Raw genomic sequence first — 19780 nt, 5'->3', positions numbered from 1 at the left:
CCCTGTCCCCCTCCCCCCCACCGCCCCCTCACCTAGGTCCTCCTGCTGCCGGCAGGCCTTGCTGAGGTTGACGGAGGTGCAGACCTTCTCCATGTTACTCCAGCGACTGCGTCCACTGATGGCCCCCTGGGAAGGCAGCAAAGCCAGACCCTCTCAGGGGCATGTCCCCCCGGTGCCTATTGCCTTCTCTTTGAAGAGGCGGCTCCAGACCGGCCAGCGACAGGGCGCCGCCTGCAGCCAGCACACCCAGGAAGCTCGCTCTCACTTGCCCGAGCCTGCCAGCTTCTTCACCAAGAGCCCCTCGACCCCTATATAGACCTTACTGGCTCCAGGGTGGGGCATCAGGTCACTGGCTTGGTCCACAGGTCAGCCTGTGACTGTGTCGTGGGGTGCGAGTGCTGAGAATGTCTCAAGGGGTGGTCTGAGGATCTTCTGAACCCCGAGTGAGGGAGAGACAGGCTCACGGGCAGGGGGTCCCAGGCAGAGCCCCCTCTTTGGGTCTTTGTCTGAATGTCTCTTTCATCAGGGACCTCCGCGTTGCCAAAGCCACAAGCACTCTCAGTCCTCGGCTTGCTTGACCTTACAGGAGAATGCCACCCTGTTCACTCCGCCCCTCTCCTGGGCGTCCGTGGCGGCACGCTCCTGGCTTCCCCACCGCCAGCCTGGCTGGGGCCTCTGCCTTGCGCCATCACCCTCCTCTGCCCCCATCACAGGACGCAGGTCTCAGGAGCTTCTCCTGGGGCCTCCGCTCTGTTATTCCTACTTTCTCCTTGAGGGAGCCTCAGCCATGGCCCTTTCTCCATGGGCACCTATACACCCATCTCTACACGTCACCTCTGAGCTCAGGCCCTCCTTCCCACTGCCTGTTCTGGCCTCTCCTTCCCTCTCGAACCCACTATGGCCCACACCCACTCCCCCACTGGACCTGGGCTTCTTCTGAGAAAATGGGCCTGCCAGTCGCAGAAGGCTGAAATCCAGGAGTTGGAGCCTCTCCTTTTCTAATCCATCCCTAAGCCCTGCTGCTCACGTGATTCACATATAACCCCCATTTCTTTCCTCCCTAGTGCAGGCTGCCCATGTTTCTCGCCTGGACAACCACGGGAGCCTCTGACTTGGCTTTCCCACACCCCCTGGGGTCCCCTCCGATATTCCCCACAGAGCCACCACAGGGGGCTTCCAAACCTCAAATCTGATCCTGCCACACCCCAAACTGAAAGCCCTTCACAGGATACCCATTGCTCTTAGGACAAGGACAAAACCCCTCTCACTGAACCAAGGCCCTGGGCATTCCAGCCCTGCCAATTTCTTTAGCTTCACCTAATCATCCTTTCCCCGCCCACCACTGTCTCTGCTCCAGCCCCTCTGGTTCTCCTTCAGTGCCCTTTGATGTTCATGTTCTCTCTCACCACAGGGCCTTTGCACATGCTATTATCTCTACCTGGAGGGCACGTCTCTCTTCTTTTCCTACTTAACTAACTCCTGGTTTTCTTTCCAACATTGACTCAATGGCCCTTCTCAAGGAACCCTGTCTAACTTTCCTCGCTGGGTCGAACAATCCCCTTAAGGGTTCTCACAGAACCCTTTACCTCTCCTTCATCTGTTCGTCACAGTTGTAACTATACGTGTTGTGGGATCGTCCAACCCCTCCAGACTGTAAAAGCTTTGCTCACTCTCGTGAACGCTCCTGTGCCATGAACAACATCCGGGACACAGTGGGTGTTTCACGAACACCCGGAACCCAGCACCCAGTGAGTGTCAGTGCCCCTGCGTACCTCCCCGGCCACTACTTGGAAAGAATCCCATCGTCTCTATCCCACCAGCCCTTTTGTTGCCTTGTCGTCACTTGCCACTCTTTAATATTACCTTGGGCACTTTTTGTTTCCTTGTTTATTGTCTGTCTCCCTCCTCTAGAGAAGTTAAGACGGAGGGCCCGGCCCAGCACAGAACCTGACATGAGTAGGTGCTCAGTAAATATCTCTCAACTTGCTGGCCCATTCTCACCCCCAGCCCTGAGGCCAGGCCCCAGCACTTCACGGAAGGGCTGAGCACGTTCAGCAGTGGGGAGGACCCGGGGCGGGGGCAGCTTGGGAGGCAGAGGGGGAGAGGAAGGTCCACCGCCTCTCCTTGCCCCTTCTCTCAGCATGCAGGAGAGCCTGGGGAGCCTGCCGCGGCCTCCCAGCTGAAGGACCGCCCGGGGAACACAGGAGGCTGGCTCTGGGGAGGCAGCACGGGCAGCAGATCCCGGAGGGGCGGGCCCGCATCGGTCTCACCTTGCTGTAAATAATCTGTAGTGTTAGAGGGATGGCCTCCCGGTCACCATCGATGCCCAGTCGCTTGCTGCCAGGACCTGTGCCACACAGACAGACAGACCCTCTGCTCCTTCTCCTTCCAGTGCCCGTCACAGACCCTGGGCCCTGCCTCCCTGCCCGCTTCTTGTCCCTCCTGCCCCACCACCCTGGGACCCCTCCTCCCCAGGGCCCCAGAGCCCGGCCCACCTCCCTCTAGCTCTACCTCCAGGGGCCCCACCTCCTGGCGCCCTGGCGCCCCGCCACCCCAGGGTCCCCCTCTCCGGTGTGACACCCCCCCAGCCCCGCCTCCACTGGGGCTCAGGCAGCACCCACCCGAAGCCTTGATGGCGCGTGTGGCAGCAGAGTGACCCAGCTCCAGGGAGTGGATGAAGATCTCTGTCGTCTTCTCCCCGGTGATGAAGGTCAGCTGGAGAGGGCGGGGGCGTGGGCATCAGCGTGGACCTCCAGGAGGGCCCCGGCACAGGCTTCCCCAGCACAGGGCTCCCCCGGCACGGGCTCCCTCGGCACGGCCTCCCCCGGCACGGCCTCCCCCGGCACGGCCTCCCCCGGCACAGGGCTCCCCCGGCACGGCCTCCCCCAGCAGGGCTCCCCCGGCACAGGCTCCCCCGGCACGGCCTCCCCCGGCACAGGCCTCCCCCGGCACAGGGCTCCCCCGGCACAGGGCTCCCCCAGCAGGGCTCCCCCGGCACAGGGCTCCCCCGGCACGGCCTCCCCCGGCACGGCCTCCCCCGGCACAGGCCTCCCCCGGCACAGGGCTCCCCCGGCACAGGGCTCCCCCGGCACGGCCTCCCCCGGCACGGCCTCCCCCGGCACAGGCTCCCCCGGCACGGCCTCCCCCGGCACGGGGCTCCCCCGGCACGGGGCTCCCCTGGCACAGGGCTGCTGGCTGCCCGGGTGTGGGAGCAGCCCTGCAGCTAGTCTGGGGGAAGAGGCGGGGCAAGGCGGCAGGGCAGGCCTTACCTCGGTCTGATAGACCTGCAGCAGCACCGGCCGGGCAGCGAAGCGGCAGTAATAGAGCAGCATGTCCGCCAGGATGGGCAGCTGGGCAGGAGAGCCCTCCAGGGGCCGGGACTCAGCCTTCAGAGACTGCTGTGGGTGGGGAGGGGCGAGCCCGAGCCCGAGGGACAGGTGGCCAGAGAGGGAGAGAGAAAGGGAGGATGAGAGGAAGAGAGACAGAGGTGCAGACACACAGAGGAGAGATCCCGAGGCAGACAGGGCCAGGGAGGGGCACGGTGAGATGGGAGCGGGAAACAGAATGGTCAAGGGAGGACCCACAGCCTGGCCTCCGCCCCTCCCTCACTGGCCCATGGGCCTCCAGGGAGGCCCCCGCCGAGTTAGACAAAAGCTGGGAGTTGAGGAAGGGAGCTGAAGCCTAAGGCAACTGGACCCTCTGGGGCCCCTCCCTCTCGGTGCAGTGACCCCTCCCTGGGCCCCCGAGCCCTGGGTTCAGCTCAGCCCTGCTTCCACCCACCCTCCTTGCTCGATCCCAAGTGAGCCCTGGTCCTCCAGTGGGGCCGCAAGCACAGCCAGGGCCCTCCACCTGCCCCCGGGAAAGGGGCCGCTTACCTGGCACAGGACTTCAGGGGGCAGGTGCATGAGGCCCAGCACGTTGCGCTCATACCAGGGGTCAAGCATGCCGAGGTAGCGGGAGATGTCATTGGTGCTTTCCTCCCAGGGGGCTGCACCCAGCTCCTGGGGCGGGGGCGAGAGTCATTCCCAGCCACCCTAGCTTCGGGGCCCTGGGCGGCACCTGCAGCCCCACCCCGAGCTTCTCTGCGCCCTTGGAGAGGTCTGACAACTCTCAGTCCATGTCACGCAGCAGAACGCGGCCCCGCCCGCCGTCCGGCCAAGTGCAGGGCAGGGACCACGCCCGGGAGGGAGGGAGGCCCGGGCAGGAGGCGGCGGCCCCTAAACACAGGGCTGCTGGTGACTTCTGAGCAGCCCCCTTCCGGCGACTGGGGCCTGCTCGCGTGTCCTCGCTTTGCCGCCCTGCTGGGTCCAGGGCTGGGGACCTACCGCAGGGCCGGGGCGCCTGGGGGAGTCTGTGGGGAGCGGCGGCGTCTGGCTCCGAGGGGCCGGGCTGGCGCTGGCGCTGGGCCCGCGGCTCCGCTTCACGGGCACGTAGAAGAACTGAAGCTTGAAGAACCGTGTGAGGAGCGGACGGTTGTTCTCCAGCCGCCTGCTGAGAAGAAGACGGTGAGAAGGGAGGCCCTCGGTCCCTCTGGGAGCCCAGCCCTCGAGCCCAGATGCCGCCAGCAGCACGCCCCTGCTGCCCAGGGCAGACTGACGCCCCGTCTCGGCCCTCACCGCAGTTTGCTGTACGCCCGGGCCACCTTCCCCGAGATCCGATCGGAGCCGAAGACCACGACTCGCAGCGTGGAGGCCCTGGGGTCCTCGTCCCCGCTCAGGAAGGGGCAGCGGCGCTGGTGACGGGAGGCGGGGGCCAGGAGCCAGCCGGGCAGCTGGGGGTCGCGCCTGTGCTGGGGCAGGGAGCGGGAGCGCTGGGCCCGGGACGGGGGCAGCGCCGGGCCGTCCAGGGGGCCGCAGGGGCTGCAGAGGCTGCCGGCCCGCCGCAGGGGCGGGGCGCTGTCCGGGCTGCCCTCCAGGGTCCGGGAGTCCCTCCGCAGCACCAGCTGGCTGGTGCTCTTGAAGAGTTTATAGATCCTGTTGAACTTCTGCCCGGGCCTGCGGCGGCCCCGGAGCTCCTGGCTGCCAGGCCTCTTGGGCCACTCAAAGGAGCTCTCCTCGCTGTCCTCCACGTAGCCACTGTCCATGCCGTCAGAGAGGCCCGAGACAAAGGAGGTCAGCAACTGGCGGGAGAGGGTGGGTCCCGAGGCCTGGGATGAGGCGAGGGACAGGGCGGAGTCGTGCAAGGCTGCCGAGCCGGCGGAGAGCAGCGAGTCCCTCTCGGCACGATGCCCCTCGGTTTCCAAGTCCTCCTCGTCCTCCTCGTCCCCCAGGATTCCTGGTTGGAGCAGCTCCTGCTCCTTGAGCAGGATTTCCTGCAGGACGTCTGCAGGGAAGCAAGGGGAGACACCGTCTGGGTGTCTGAGCCCTTGGAACCCCTCTTGCACACCCTTGGGTGGGGTGACGGGCTGAGACAGAATGAACTTGGGGAGCAGAGGGCAGAGGGCGGCCCAGTGCCCTGGCCCCTGCCCTGCTCAGAGCCTGCTCAGGTGGGAGGGCTGGCAGGGGGCTGGGGCGAGGGGCAGCTGCAGAGGAAGAGAGCCCGGGCAGTGTTGGGGGTGCACACCACGAGGGCCCCAGCGGGCTGCTTACCAAAGCTGTCCTGGTTCCAGCTGTAGGTGTAGCACCTGGCGACAGGGATGGGGATGGTACGGAGCTTGCCAGGTTCTGCAGTGTCTGCAGGAACGGGGGAGGGAGGGGCAGGAGGTGAGGGCTGGGTAGAGGCCTGGAGATGGGCCAGCCCAGACCCCTCGCCCTGGAGGAGAGGCCAGAGCTGGGAGAGGACCGGTACAGGACATGCAGCCGGGTGGGCCGAGGCTGAGCTGGAAGCTGGGATGCCTGGCCCGCAGCCAGAGGGCTTCTCTCAAGCCCACCAGGTAGATGCCATGCCCTTTTGTGAGCTGCATGAGTGTGGCCAGGTCTCAGCCTCTGCGTCTCTGGTTCGAACAGGAGAACTATGGCACCATCTCATCAGGCATCCCTTCTTCTATAATAGACGTTTCCCGGACCCACTGGGGCAAGGTGGGCCATGTGACTAAGGTGGCTCAAAGGGGTACGTTGTCTTCATTGTGAAAACGAAGCCCCTTGCCCTTGATCAGCACTCTTTTCCTCCTCCCCCAGGCCGCCCCAGTGGCGATCTTGGCAGCCCAACCCTAACCCTGCAGACGGGAACTGCACGCTCGGGGATGCTGGAGCCAGGAGGTGTCAGAGAACCTGGGTCCCTGAATGATTATGTGGAACAGAAGCACCAGGCCGACCGGGGCTGCTCACCTGGGGAGCTGCTCGGGCCACAGGGGAAATGGGCCTCACCCCCAGAGCCTCACCTAAGGCACCAAGGAAGCCGGCTTTCTCCCCCACTGCCTGCAGCTTGGTCCTGAGCCACTGCCGGGCCTCAGCCGCATCCCCGATGCCAGATGCCAGTTCCTGTGCTTCTGCTGTCTCCGTGAAGATGTCCTCGAGCTCTGCCAGGGTCTTGGACTGAAACCCAGGGGGAGGCAGGCTTGCTTCCGAACCACGGCTCGGCCGCCCGACTTCTCGAGCTCCCGGTGACCAGTCTGTCCCCAGCCTCATCGCCTGCCACCACCCACGGCTGAGCAGGGAGCCAGGCCTCTCACTCAGCCCATATTCTCCAGAAGTGGTCAGAAAGAAAGGCCCAGGGCCAGAGCCCTGCAGAGCTGGGAGGGACTTCAGAGCTCACTGCTGGGGCCCAGAGAGGGGAGGGCGCTGCCCAGGGCCACACAGCTGACCTGTCACAGAGCTCGGACTAGACCCCAGGGCTTCCAGCTTCAGTCTAAAGCTCAGTCCTGTACCACCCAGCCCACGCTGGATTCGGAGGCTCTGTGTCCAGTCCCACTGTCTAGGGTGCCACCCACCTGGGTTAGGACCCAGCACAACAGAAACCTCTCCATGAGGCCAGCCCTCCAGCGACTTCCCCGCCATGTCACTCGGGGAGAGGGAGGCCAATGTACCCGGGCCTCGGAGAGGGACCAGCGAGGGGACCCTGCCTTTGCAGAGAGGTGCTCTGCCGGGAGGGGGCGGTGCTGAGCCCAGGGCCCCAGACACATACCTGCAGCTGGCAGTGCAGACCTGGGAGGTCGCAGCGGGCCCCAAAGGTGGCCTGGAAGGCGTGCAGGAGCAGGGTGGTGTAGGCGCTGTGCGGGGAGGGCCCAGGCGTGCTCAGCTTGTCGGCCACGGTGAGGAACTCGGCCTGCACCTCCACGGGGTTCAGCAACAGTACGGTGCTGGGGACGCAGAGGACCGGCCATGGCTACTGGGCGCGGGGGCGGGGAAGGGCAGCCACAGAGCCCACATGGGCCCGGAGGCCAGGAGAGAGGCTGGGGGCTCAGGGGTCCCAGTTCCAAGGGGAAAGCTTATGATCTACTTTTGAGTAGTTTTCAGCTGGGGTCTTCAAAGACCTTTTAAAAATTGAACTCGGGACTTCCCTGGTGGTCCAGTGGTTAAGACTTCTCCTCCCAGCGCAGGGGGTGAGGGTTCGATCCCTGGTCAGGGAGCTAAGATCCCACATGCCTTGGGGCCAAAACCCGTCCCCCCGAGAAAAACACAGAAGCAATACTGTAACAAATTCAAAAAAGACTTTAAAGATGGTCCACATCCAAAAAAATCTTAAAAAACTGAACCCAATTTTCACAAAGAAATTCTACCTTAATTTTTATATAAGACATTTTTCCCACAGGATATTTGAACAGATGCAAGATGACGCAGAAAAGGATTGTGTTTTAGGTGAGGTGACTGGAAGCCAGGCGGTCATTTTGGGAGGGGACAGCGGGACAGCCACGTGCCGTCGTGTGGTGTGGCCTGAAATTTCAGCCCGTGCCCTGCTCCTCAAGCCAAGGGTCGGGGTGTGGGGTGGCATCTGCCGGGAGGAAGGGGAGCCAAGTCAGGGCTGCATCTGATTCCTCTGCTTACAGGGGATGCCCTTTCTAGCTTGCCAGAGCCATCATGCAGACCAGCAGCTGGCTGGGGGAGGGAGTGTGCGTCCAGCCACGCCCCACCCCCGCCTCCTCTTCCCCTGGACCCTGGGCTCCCTCTTTTTTTTTTTTTTTTGAGTGAAAGCAAGTTTATTGAGAGAGATACACATTCCACAGGCAGAATGCGGTCCATCTCAGAAGGCGAGATTGGCCCCTGGGCTCCCTCTTGATCCCAGTGTTTAAATGTCTTCATCATGGAAAATTTCAGACATACCCAAATGTTAAGAGAATCGTGAACCCCGAGGATCCATCACTCAGTTAACCGTTAACATATGTCTGTTCCCACTTCACCCTGGCCAACCCCCGATCACTGCATTTTCTCAAAGGTATTCCAGCCATCGCGGTATTATACCTGTAAAGGCTTTTAGTATGTTTTTGTTTGTTTGTTTGTTTGTTTGCGGTACGCGGGCCTCTCACTGTTGTGGCCTCTCCCGTCGCGGAGCGCAGGCTCCGGACGCGCAGGCTCGGCGGCCACGGCTCACGGGCCCAGCCGCTCCGCGGCATGTGGGATCTTCCCGGACCGGGGCACGGACCCGCGTCCCCTGCCTCGGCAGGCGGACTCTCAACCACTGCGCCACCAGGGAAGCCCAAGGCTTCTAGTATGAACTGCTCACACTTGCCCTCGTTCTCTCACAAATCTGTGCTGTGTTTAAACCCGGTGCCAAGAAGCACCAGGCAGGTGGCCTTCCTGCCAGTGTCTGTGGACAGAGGTCCCGGAGCCGGCCCTGTGGCCAGGGCTCAGGAATGGGACCAGGCTCTGTTAGAGTTCCCAGGGTTTAGGGAGGAACTCATTTTGATTTCTCTATTTGTAAGAAAAAGGGATCGGGCTCAAGTAAACGGTCCCTCACTGAGCCCTCCTCCTTCACCGACCGCTGGATCATCCCCTCATGGACATGCATTGAGCTCCACTGTATACAGGACCAGGCCAGCCACACCCGGGCCCTCACCACTTGCACCTCCTCTGCACGCCTGTTCCCAACCTACAGAAAACCAAAGTGAGACCGACTCTCTGCTCGAAGCTCTTTCTACGAACCTGTCTGTGCCTCAGTTTCCTGATCTAAAAAATACCTTTCTTGCAGGGTTAACAAAAGGCCTGGATGATGGAGTGATGCCTGCAACAGTGCCCGGGGCTCAGGAAGTACCTAGAAGGGCGTTGGCGATAATCCACTGTTCACCTGCCTCAGCCCCCTGGCAGGGTCCTGCTTACTTACTAAGCCAACATTTATATGACATTTTTTATGCCCTTTCTGTCTCTCTCAAAATCTACCACTAGCTTTTCTGTTTGTTTTTACCGAGAAGGAACTCGACCAATGTTTGCTCAGTGAATGTGCTGTGAACCCCTCAGACTGAGGATGAGGAGGGGCTGGGGTGACTAGAACTTCTGAGCTGGTGGAGGCTGGGGTCTTCAGGCACCCCCGTGCTTGGAGGCTTGCCGGAGGGTCCTTGGAATGGAGGCTTCCTCTCTAATGCTTTTCCAACAGGCGGGGACCCAAGAGTGGGTAATGAAATCACTTCAGGGATTCACAACCAGAACAGCCTCTTAAGTGAAATGGACTCGAAGAGATCAGAGTTCATCCTTGGGAGAGGGTGACTTTCATTTCCTAAAACTTGTCTCAGCTGTGTGTGTGTGTGTGTGTGTGTGTGTGTGTGTGTGTGTATGTACACCAGGCTTTCATATAAAATGCGTTTTTTATTGTCGGTCCCAGTCAAAAAAGTTTGGAAAAACGTTGTTTTACTAACAGGCAGAAAGACATTATGGAAAGAGCCTCGGCTTTTGAGGACGTCTAAGGCTCAAATCCTGACTCAGACACTTACTAGCTGAGTGTCCTTGGGGAAGTTACTTGGCCTCTCTGAACTTCAGTTTCCTCATCTGAAAAATGGGGGTAAAGTAAGGTAATGTATGTTCGCTCAGCACCTGGCACAATCAAGGCAGGTGGTTTTAACCTTTTCCTTTTTTTTTTTTTTTAAGTTCCAAACCGTTTCCTCATCTGAAAAATGGGGGTAAAGTAAGGTAATGTATGTTCGCTCAGCACCTGGCACAATCAAGGCAGGTGGTTTTAACCTTTTCCTTTTTTTTTTTTTTTAAGTCTCAGACCCATTTAGGAATCTGATGAGAGACCCTTAGCCCTGAAAAAAGAGGCTGTGCACAAAACATGACCCCACCCCCCAAACTCCTCCCTCCCCAAGATCACTCACACAGTGGAGCTGCGATGACTCCTAGTGGACAGGCCCTGCTCGGCCCTCACCAGTCGCTGGTAGGAGATTCCTGTGGCCAAAAGAACAAACACAAAAAAACAGTTCACGGACTTACCTGTTCCTTCAGCAGCCACGGCCCTGCGCCTCGCAGGAGCCTGGCACTGGAGAATCCGGCTGGGAGTTCCCGGATGAGGGTGAGGACAAGGGGCAGATTAGGCCCATTGCCACCAGGGTCTTTAACAGTCTGATTCCCAGGCCCCACCCGCCCTGCAAAGCTTCACTCTTCAGAGACTGCGGGGCAGGGCACCCTGGGAGGAGACGGAGGCCCCTGAAGCGGCCGGATCTCCTGCTATCCAGCTGGCCCTGCAGACCTCTCCCGGTCCCGGGTGACCTCCTGCAGTGGGTGTGCCAGGCACCCCTCAGCTCAGCCTCAGCTCCGGCCAGCCCCCAGCCTCCCCCTTGGCCTCCTGGCCCCGCTTCCCACATGCTCTCGGGGGGCCCTCAGGGGCCCGTGGTCCTGCCTGGCGCTGTCCCTCTCTAGGGCTGAGCCTCTGCACCAAAGACCCCCTCCCCGCCTTCCTCTCTGGCCTCATCCACGTCTCTGTCACCTCTGATTCAAATGTGCTGAGAAGAAACTAGCCAAAGTTTTCCCTTTTTCCCTGCAACTTGACTCAATTCTGTAGCTGGAAAAGTACGTGTTCAGTTCTGCGTCAACTACGGTGAGGCTGTTACACGATAGCCCACACTCCTCGCTGATGAGGCTGGGATTCGGGGGGGCAGGCAGCCTCCTTGTTAGAGCCTGGACATCGTCACAGGGGCCCTGCCGGGTGTGGGCCGGGTGTGAGCCGGGAGCAGAAAGGCAGCCCCGCGGAGGAGCCAAAGCCAAGACTGGGGTTACAGACGGCTGTCAACAGAAGGGCCGTGACTTTTGTGTAGTAAATGGCCGAACATTTCCAACGTATAGGATTCCAACTTAGGGCCTAATTGCTTTGCTTTGGGGGCCTTTCATTTGGGGTGTCTTCCATGTAATTGTCACATGTTTGGATGTTAATGTTAGGTCTATTTTGACAGGTGAGTCCCTGAAACAGGGATTTCTATCAGGACTCAGGACGCCATCTGGTGGCCGCTCACAGACATGAGAGAGAAAAGTCCCCTCGTTGTCCCTTCAACGCCCAACAAAGTGCTGCAGGAGTGTCCCCCGCACCCCAGGTCTCCCTGCCCCCCAATCTCCCCGACCCCCAAAACACACAGAGAGCAAAGTCTTCTCTTGACCCGTCCACACTTTTCTTTTACCATCTAATGTTTTTAACGGGTAACCCACGCCCTGCTGACCCGCTGCCGGCCCCGCCCCATTTCTGACCCTGTAAACGCAGGCCAGGCCGGGGCCACACTCCCGGGGGGACTGCTGACCACTTTCTCCTTGAAACCTGCTCTTGCCTTTAGTCTCCATGACGAGGAACATTCTCTAACATCCTCTATCTCTCCACCTGCGTATCTTAGGATGCTTTAATGGTCTCATTTGGGGATTACAGCATCATTAGTGCTGGGAGCTGCTGTCTGCTTGATTTTGTTGTATTAGCGGGGGACCCAGAGGCCGTTGTTTCCAGAGCTGGTTGGCCGCTGCTGCTGAACAGCCCGGACTCCGGCAGCATCAGCTGAAACCCTCTACCCCTCTCCCAAAGACACCCATCCAATCCCCCCTCCTTGGCTTCCCTGGATAACGGACCTCCACTTATCGGGGAGCCTCAGGGCACTGGGCGCCTCTCTCCCTTTGACCTTCACTCCTCCTACCCTGGGCATCTCGGCAGACGGGAACACTTTTCTGGGACTGGCTTTCTTAGACCCAGGCTGGCCCAAGGGCTGAACAAAAAAACCCACCTAGGCGGTTCCGTGTCAGGTCCTAATACGTAGGAGATGGAAAGGGCCCCCTCACACGGGCGAGGGATGGGTCCTGGCAGTTGGGAGCCAATGGTGGGCACAGCCACGGTGAAGTTCAGACGCCTTGCCCGGGCATGTGAGCCCCTCTGTAACTGAGCTTTGTTTACCCACCTGAGCTTCCCCTCTTTTAAATTTTTAAAATTATTTATTTTATTTTTGATGGAAGTATAGTTGATTTACAATGTTGGGTTAGTTTCAGGTGTACAGCAAAGGGACTCAATTATACATATATATATCTACCTATTCTTTTTCAGATTCTTTTGCGTTATAGGTTATTACAAGATACTGACTATGGTTCCCTGTGCTACACAGTAGGTCCTCGTTGTTTATCCATTTTATACATAGTACTGTGCATCTGTTAATCCCAAACTCCTAATTGATCCCTCCCCCCGTTCCCCTTTTTCAAGTGGTGACTAGAAATGGCCAGTTCTGCACAGGACAGCTGACTAGGAAGACAGAGGATGCACGACAATCACCCTGGTGCCACCGAGCAGGAACTGGCTCCACATTAACGACACTCTTACAGGACGTCCCACGCTGAGGGCGTGGCACGGTGCCTATCCGTGCGGCGGGCAACAAGAACGTTGTCCGGGTTTGCTGGCTGTCTTCCCCTGAGAAGGTGAGCGCCAGAGTCCACGGAGTCCTCGGGGCCAGCGCGAGACAGGAGGGGCCCCGCCTTAGCTGCATTTCAGTCCCAGCAGGAGACGATGCTGTGCTCCTCTCCTGACCCGCAGCATCGGACCCTGACACAAACCCTCCCGACAGCTGGCTTCCTCTTATGCTTTCCTCCCTTCTGGGATCCCCTGGGCAGCAGTTTCCTGCCCTTCATCTCTGCGACGGGCCTGGGTTCTAGAGAGTCTGCGGGAATCGGGGACTCAGGCCATGAGGCCTCAGCAGGCCCTGGGCAGGAAGGTGAGGCACGGCCTCAGGTGTGAATAAATCCAGGGCGGGGAGCACGTGGAGGGTGGGAAGGGGTGTGGCCTGAGCCAGGTCAGGAAGGCGAGAGGAAAACACAGGGGAAGGAAACCACTGGAAAGGTTTCCACTACACGCACGCAGAGGGGATTTGGTTCTTGGCATAAATAGGCCGATGTGAAAAAAAAAAAAAGAAAAGACATATGCCGCAGTGACCCCCTGGAACGGCCCGTGGGATGGACGAGGCCTCAGCCTGGCACAGTCTCCAGGCCTGGGGGTGGGGGAGGCGAGGCCTGCCGCCCCAGCCCTCTCAGCACCCTGCTGATAGTCACCCAACAGGACCAGTCCAGGCCTTCCAGCCCCTCTTACTCGTAAGTCACACGTGGTAGAGACTTCTGGGCATCTACCCAACCCCCACCCCCTCCTTCACCAACGGGACACGGGGCAATGTGCCCGGTTGATAAATCACATTTCTCAACCTCCCTTGCAGAAGGAGTTGGGTGGTGCCTCTGGAAGACCCCTCTTTGCAACCCCCCCCCACTTCCTCCTTTCTGTTAACTGGAATGGGGGCATGATGGCCAGAGCTCCAGCAGCCATCTTAGACCATGAAGTGACCTGAGGACGATGTTTCCTGCTAAGGATGGTGGAGCAGAAAGATGGGAGGAGGCCGGTCCAGAACGTTCGTGGGACCACTGTGTCAACCCTGGACTGCCTTCTTCCAGATTTTTTTTAATGTAAGAGAAAAACAAACCCTTATGAGTTTAAGCCAGTGTTATTGTGGGCTGTTATAGGCAGCTGGCTAAGTTCTAACCAATCACAGCCTGTGAACTCTGGAAGAGGTGCCCTCCACTCTTTTCCTCAAACCTCCCTGTGATATTGCAATATGATAAGAAACATATATGTGGTCTTCATCCCAGTTCCTCAGACAGAGCTCCTAAAACTTGTTTTCCTGAGGAAAGTGAGTGATTACGAGTGAGAGGAGCGTCTTTTGTTATTCACAACGAGCCCCCTTAAACCAGACCTGAGTTTATGCCGATGAGGTAGCTCTTGGTGGGCCCTGAGGTAGCTTCTAGATGGGGGCTGGTTGCCTGAAGGAGCCAACCACGTGATTGCCTTCCCCTCCTCCCTCCAGGAGCTGGAGGTTGAATTAACCACCAATGGCCAAGATTTAATTGATCATGCCGCCATAACAGAACCTCCATAAAAACCTCAAGCTACGGGGCTGGGAGGAGTGCTTCCATGTGCCATGAGGGTCATGCACCCCAACACCACAGGGACAGAAGATCCTACACTCAGGACCCTTCTGGACCTTGCCCTATGTACCTGTTCACCTGGCTATTCATCTGTTTATCATATCCTTTATAACAAATCAGTCAATGGAAGTAAAGTGTTTTCCTGAGCTCTGTGAGCCATTCTAGCAAATTAAAGAACCTGAGGAGGAGGTCATGGGAACCCCCGATTTATATAGCTGGACAGTCAGAAGTAAGGGACTTGGTACCTGAAATAGGGGTGGTCTGTGGCACTGAGCCCTTAGCCTGTACGGTCTGCCAGACTCCAGGTAGTTTGGGTCAGAACTGAACTGAATCGCTGGATACCCAGCTGGGGCCTGGAGAGTTGGAGAACTGTTTGGTGGGTGGGGGAACCCCACGCATCTGGTGTCAGAGTGTTCGTTCCATAACGACGGCACAGAGGCCCACCTACAGCCAATGACGTTTGACGTTCTTCCAAGGGGTGTAAACCTTTCATTCCATAATCACAGATAAAAAGTATAAAATGCAAATTCTTTGATCAGTCATGTCCCAGAGCAACATATTGCCGCTGAAGAACATTCAGGATTCACCTGCCACCAGCTGAGAGACAGGTTAGTTCCTGCTTTGAAAGGAGGTCAAAGGGTGGGCACGTGCTCAGTGAAAGGAAAAAGGGCAGGAGAAGTTGCCCAAGCGGGGAGAGTGCTCACCAGCTGGGACCGCCCAGGGCCTTTCATCACACACAATCCCCTGCCTATGCCTCCTGGTAGAAACACAGCTTCATGTGAACATGAGGATGTGGTGTTTGGAGTCAAAGAATATGGTTTCTGGAATCAAATGGACATGAGTTCAAGTGGTAGAACTCTCGTTAGCTATGTGACCATGGGCCAGCTAAACTGTCTGGCCTTCAGTTTCATCGCGTGAAAGATGGGAATAATAGTAACTCCCCAGGGGGATGTTCTGAGGATAGATGACACTGACCCTTAGCAGTGCTGAATGCACTGTCAGCCCTCAGTGAAGGCAACCAACGCCATCACTGCCATCAACATCCTCCTCATCCTCAACATCCTCATCCTCATCCTCATGATCAACATCAACATCCTCATCCTCATCCTCAACATCCTCATCCTCATCCTCATCATCAACATCCTCATCCTCATCCTCAACATCCTCATCCTCATCATCAACATCCTCATCCTCATCACCAACGTCCTCCTCATCCTCAACATCCTCATCCTCATCCTCAACATCCTCATCCTCAACATCCTCATCCTCATCCTCAACATCCTCATCCTCATCCTCATCCTCAACATCATCCTCATCACATCCTCCTCCTCATCATCAACAACAACTGCAGTCCTATTTTTTTAACTTGAAATATAGTTGGTTTACAATGTGGTGTTAGTTTCAGGTGTACAGCAAAGTGATTTGGATTCTTTTCCATTATAGGTTATTACAAGATACTGAATATAGTTCCATGTGCTACACAGTAGATCCTTGTTATTTATTTTATATATAATAGTTTGTATTTACTAACTCCAAACTCCTAATTTATCCCTCTCCACTCCCTTCCCCTTTGGTAACCGTAAGTTTGTTTTCTATGTCTGTGGGTCCGTTTCTGTTTTGTAAATAAGTTCATTTGTATCATTTTTTTAGATTCCACATCTAAGTGATATCATGTGATATTGGTCTTTGTCTGACTTCACTTAGTATGATAATCTCTAGGTCCACCCATGTTGCTGCAAATGGCATTATTTCATTCTTTTTTTATAGCTGAGTAATATTCCAGTGTGTGTGTGTGTGTGTGTGTGTGTGTGTATCACATCTTCTTTAGCCATTCATCTGTTGATGGACACTTGGGTTGCTTCCGTGTCTTGGCTACTGTAAACAGAGCTGCTATGAACGCAGTCCTACTTTTGACAAGGAGGCTCAGAGAGCTTATGTAACCTGTCCAAGGTCATCAGCTAATAAGTGACAAAGCACAGGTCTTTGTTATCCGAAAGCCCATGTTCCTTCGCTCACATTTGACTGTATAGCTAAAGCAAGAATCATCAAACTTTTCTGAGCCTTGGTTGTCTCACGCACAAAATGGGAGTAATGTTGCTTTTTCCCTTACTCCACAGGGCTGTGGTCTGGGTGAGATACAATCATGGAGCTTTGGGTGCTTTGAAAACTGCAGAGTGACTCTCACATATGATGCTCACTGTCACCCCTCAGGATGACAGACCAATTCTCTGCAGACAAGTATTCTGGTCTGCACAGCTGTGTGGGCATAAATACTCAACCAACATATGGGCTGAACCCAAGAGGGGTGTGGTGGGCAGGACCCGGAAGCACTGACGTGAGGTTTCCTGCCACCCCCAGATGGAGGCAGTAGGCGACCCTACTGGGAGCGGAGTCAGGAAGAAGGGGGAGGCCCTCAGGCTTGATAACCTGCCCACTTCCTCTGCCACCCAGCCACATCAAAGTGGGATAAACTGTTTCCCTCATCTCCATGGCAACTGACTCCCCAAGGCTCCATGGGTGGAGGGCCCAGCTCCCCAGGTCCCTTGTCACCTTCTCCCTGTGACCTTGCCAAGATCCATCTATTAAGCTAACACCACCCCAAACCCTACTGTCCCCAGCAATGGGAAACCAATATGGGCCAGCATTCATCCTCACAGACCGCTGAGACGGAGACATTCTTACACTCCCATTTGTACAGATGAGGAAACTGAGGTTCCTATGACGTTCAATGTCTTGCCAAAGGCCCCACAGCCCCAGGATTTGAAACGGCGATGGGCTAGTACCAAGTACTGGTAACCGCCAAGTGACTGAGCCTCAGCCTCTCCCCAAGAGCTCATCGCCGGGGCCCCCATTCCCGCCCCTCTCCCTTCCTCCTATTTCCTCTCTCAGCTGGGGTTACTGCGGATGGAGCTACTCAGCAACAAGGCAAAACTATTACCACGTGCCTTTACAAAAATCACACCAAAGCACTTCCTAACTAGCCCACTTAAGGGTTACGTAAAAGGAGCTAATTTGGTTTAATTTACTACTTGCTATTCATGAGGGCTCAGGTTCTGTGAAGTTAGAGGTTCACTTGTGGATGTGAGATGAGTAATTTTTGCTCACTATAAAAGATAACTTCAAAGGTTTTTTTCCCTTGTGTGATGTTTTATTCCCTCATATGATGTTAACTAATTTTGTATCTAATTCTGCCATCTTTTTGTGGCTTAGATATTTATTTCAGTTTCTCATACCCTCCTTTAAACCAGCCCTCCCACCTTGCTGGTCCCCTCAGTAACGAACTGAATGCGTTTTGACACACGCTCGCTATACATTTGTAGGAGTGCCTGTTTTTTTTTTAACTGTTTGAAAATGACTCTCTGACACAAGAAAGAGCTAATGGTTTCCTATTTCGGTTCTGCTTTCCCTGGAAGAGGAGGCGTTCCTGGTACGAGGAGCCTGGCCTGAACGTCCCCCTCCAGGCATTTGCTTCTGTCCCCAGCATACCTGAGCCCTCACATGGTCCCAGGGGCAAGGTCCAGGGGAAGACCCTCAGCAGTGAGCGACTAGGGTGCCAGGAGTCCTCCCTGCTCTGAGTCCAAGGACCCTCACTCCATTTCCATCTCCAGTTGCTGCTCTGCCTGGCTCTTGTCCCCCAAGCCTAGAACCCCACGTCCCCGAGTCCGGGCCTCCCCACAGCCCACATCCACCCCTTGGCCCCACATCTGCTCGCCGGGGGCTGCTCGGAGCTGAGTTCCTGCTCAGCTGCCCACAAAAACATCTCAAGGCATAGCGTGCATCCAGCTGAGGGGAGACAGCTGGTTCCACTTGAAACTGGGAAGCGTCCCCCTGCACGCAGGTGACAGACAGCCCTCCCCCAGGACAACCTCTCCTTTACCCATTTCAAAGTAAAATCATTTAGATCTTTGGTAGAGACTGAAGGTCCTGCCAAGACATTTGCATTTTAAATCCTTTCTGTCTCATTATAGAAAGGAAGAAAAGCTCTGCGTTCTTGTTAAAGGAATTCTGGTCACCAGCAAGAAGCCCAGAAGTGATCTAGATCTGTTTGTTTGGGGGTGGGCAGCAGGGAGCGAGGGAATGAAAGAGATTAAATTGGTTTGTTCATTTAGGGTGCCTTGGAAAGCTAGGTTGCCTGACTTGTCTATTCACCATGAGCCTCACTCAGCACCTTTCCTAGTCCAACCCCTTCTCCTGAAGGCCTTCCTGATTTCTTAATTCTTCCACCCAAGTCTCTACCAGGAGGTAAGGTCCACGTAATGGGTAGACTTTGGCTACCCTAGCCTGTGCCTGTAACAACGGACAGCTGACTGGCTGGGGGAAGACAGATCAGCTGACTGGTTAGGCAAACAGATCAGTTGATTGGTTGGGAGACGACAGATCAGCTGATTGGTTGGGCAGACAAATCAGTTGATTGGTTGGGAGACGACAGATCAGCTGATTGGTTGGGCAGCCAAATCAGTTGATTGGTTGGGAGACGACAGATCAGCTGATTGGTTGGGCAGACAAATCAGATGATCAGTTGGGGAAGGAAGTCATAAACCTCTCCAAAGGAATTTTCATATAAAGCTTCAGTCCTGCGCTTTCTAGGGTCCCTGAATTATTAGGGAATAAGATTTGGTACTTCTGTCCTGTGTGTGTTTAATGCACACGATGAGACTTAGACACTCCCAATACTAAACAGGGTGTGGTGCATATGCAGATTTAAAGGGAAAAAAAACGGGATTACAACGTACTTAGTATTGGGGGGGCCTGCTTTTTTACTCAACACGTTACTCAACATCTTTTCATCTCAGTAACCTTATTTCTATGATCTCATTTTTAATAAGTGAGGAGGATTCCACCAAATGACTTTGCTACGATTTATTCAACTATGTACAATATTTAAGTTTTTTGGAATTGGTTGATTATTAAAAAGAATGCATCAATGAACACCCTTGTAGCTAGGCTCATGTAACCTATTTTTCTTTTTCTTTTTTTTGTGGTACGCGGGCCTCTCACTGCTGCGGCCTCTCCCGTTGCGGAGCACAGGCTCCGGACGCGAAGGCTCAGCGGCCATGGCTCACGGGCCCAGCCGCTCCGCGGCATGTGGGATCTTCCCGAACCGGGGCACGAACCCGTGTCCCCTGCATCGGCAGGCGGATTCTCAACCACTGCGCCACCAGGGAAGCCCCCCTATTTTTCTTCCATTACTTTTATGGTCTTTTTTAAAAAATCTTATGGTCTTGATTTCCACACTTAAACATTTACTCCATCTTCAAGTTATTTTTATGTCTTCAATAGAACTCAATTTTTTTTTGAGATAGAATTTTAATCCCCTCCTTTTTTTGGTCAATTGTCTTGATACCATTTATTAAATGACCAATTGTTTACATCACTGATTTGAGGATGCTGCTTTGTCATATAATACATTTTTATACATTGAATCTGTTCGTTGCTATTTTATTTAGTTCCATTAGTTTTCTATTCTTATACCAACAGTGTACTATTTTAATAAC

The 19780-nt window shown here is 55.9% G+C and overlaps 1 protein-coding gene across 1 annotated transcript in view; it reads right to left on the bottom strand.

The window, feature by feature from the left end:
* Positions 1-19780, bottom strand: part of PIK3R5 (phosphoinositide-3-kinase regulatory subunit 5) — a 76371-nt gene that overhangs the window by 1224 nt on the left and 55367 nt on the right. The window contains exons 6-16 of the mRNA XM_024127929.2: positions 10181-10250; positions 7063-7237; positions 6320-6473; positions 5589-5672; positions 4617-5322; positions 4326-4488; positions 3876-4001; positions 3270-3398; positions 2622-2715; positions 2271-2347; positions 33-126 (exon numbers count right to left, since the gene is read on the bottom strand). Of these exons, the coding sequence (XP_023983697.1) occupies positions 33-126; positions 2271-2347; positions 2622-2715; positions 3270-3398; positions 3876-4001; positions 4326-4488; positions 4617-5322; positions 5589-5672; positions 6320-6473; positions 7063-7237; positions 10181-10250 (1872 nt within the window). The remainder of the gene's footprint in view (positions 1-32; positions 127-2270; positions 2348-2621; positions 2716-3269; positions 3399-3875; positions 4002-4325; positions 4489-4616; positions 5323-5588; positions 5673-6319; positions 6474-7062; positions 7238-10180; positions 10251-19780) is intronic.

This window comes from Physeter macrocephalus, chromosome 14 (genome assembly GCF_002837175.3).
Source record: "Physeter macrocephalus isolate SW-GA chromosome 14, ASM283717v5, whole genome shotgun sequence".
NCBI classification, from domain to species: domain Eukaryota; kingdom Metazoa; phylum Chordata; class Mammalia; order Artiodactyla; family Physeteridae; genus Physeter; species Physeter macrocephalus.
The sequence above is the reverse complement of the archived record's forward strand: the minus strand, read 5'-3'. Positions and strand labels throughout refer to the sequence as shown.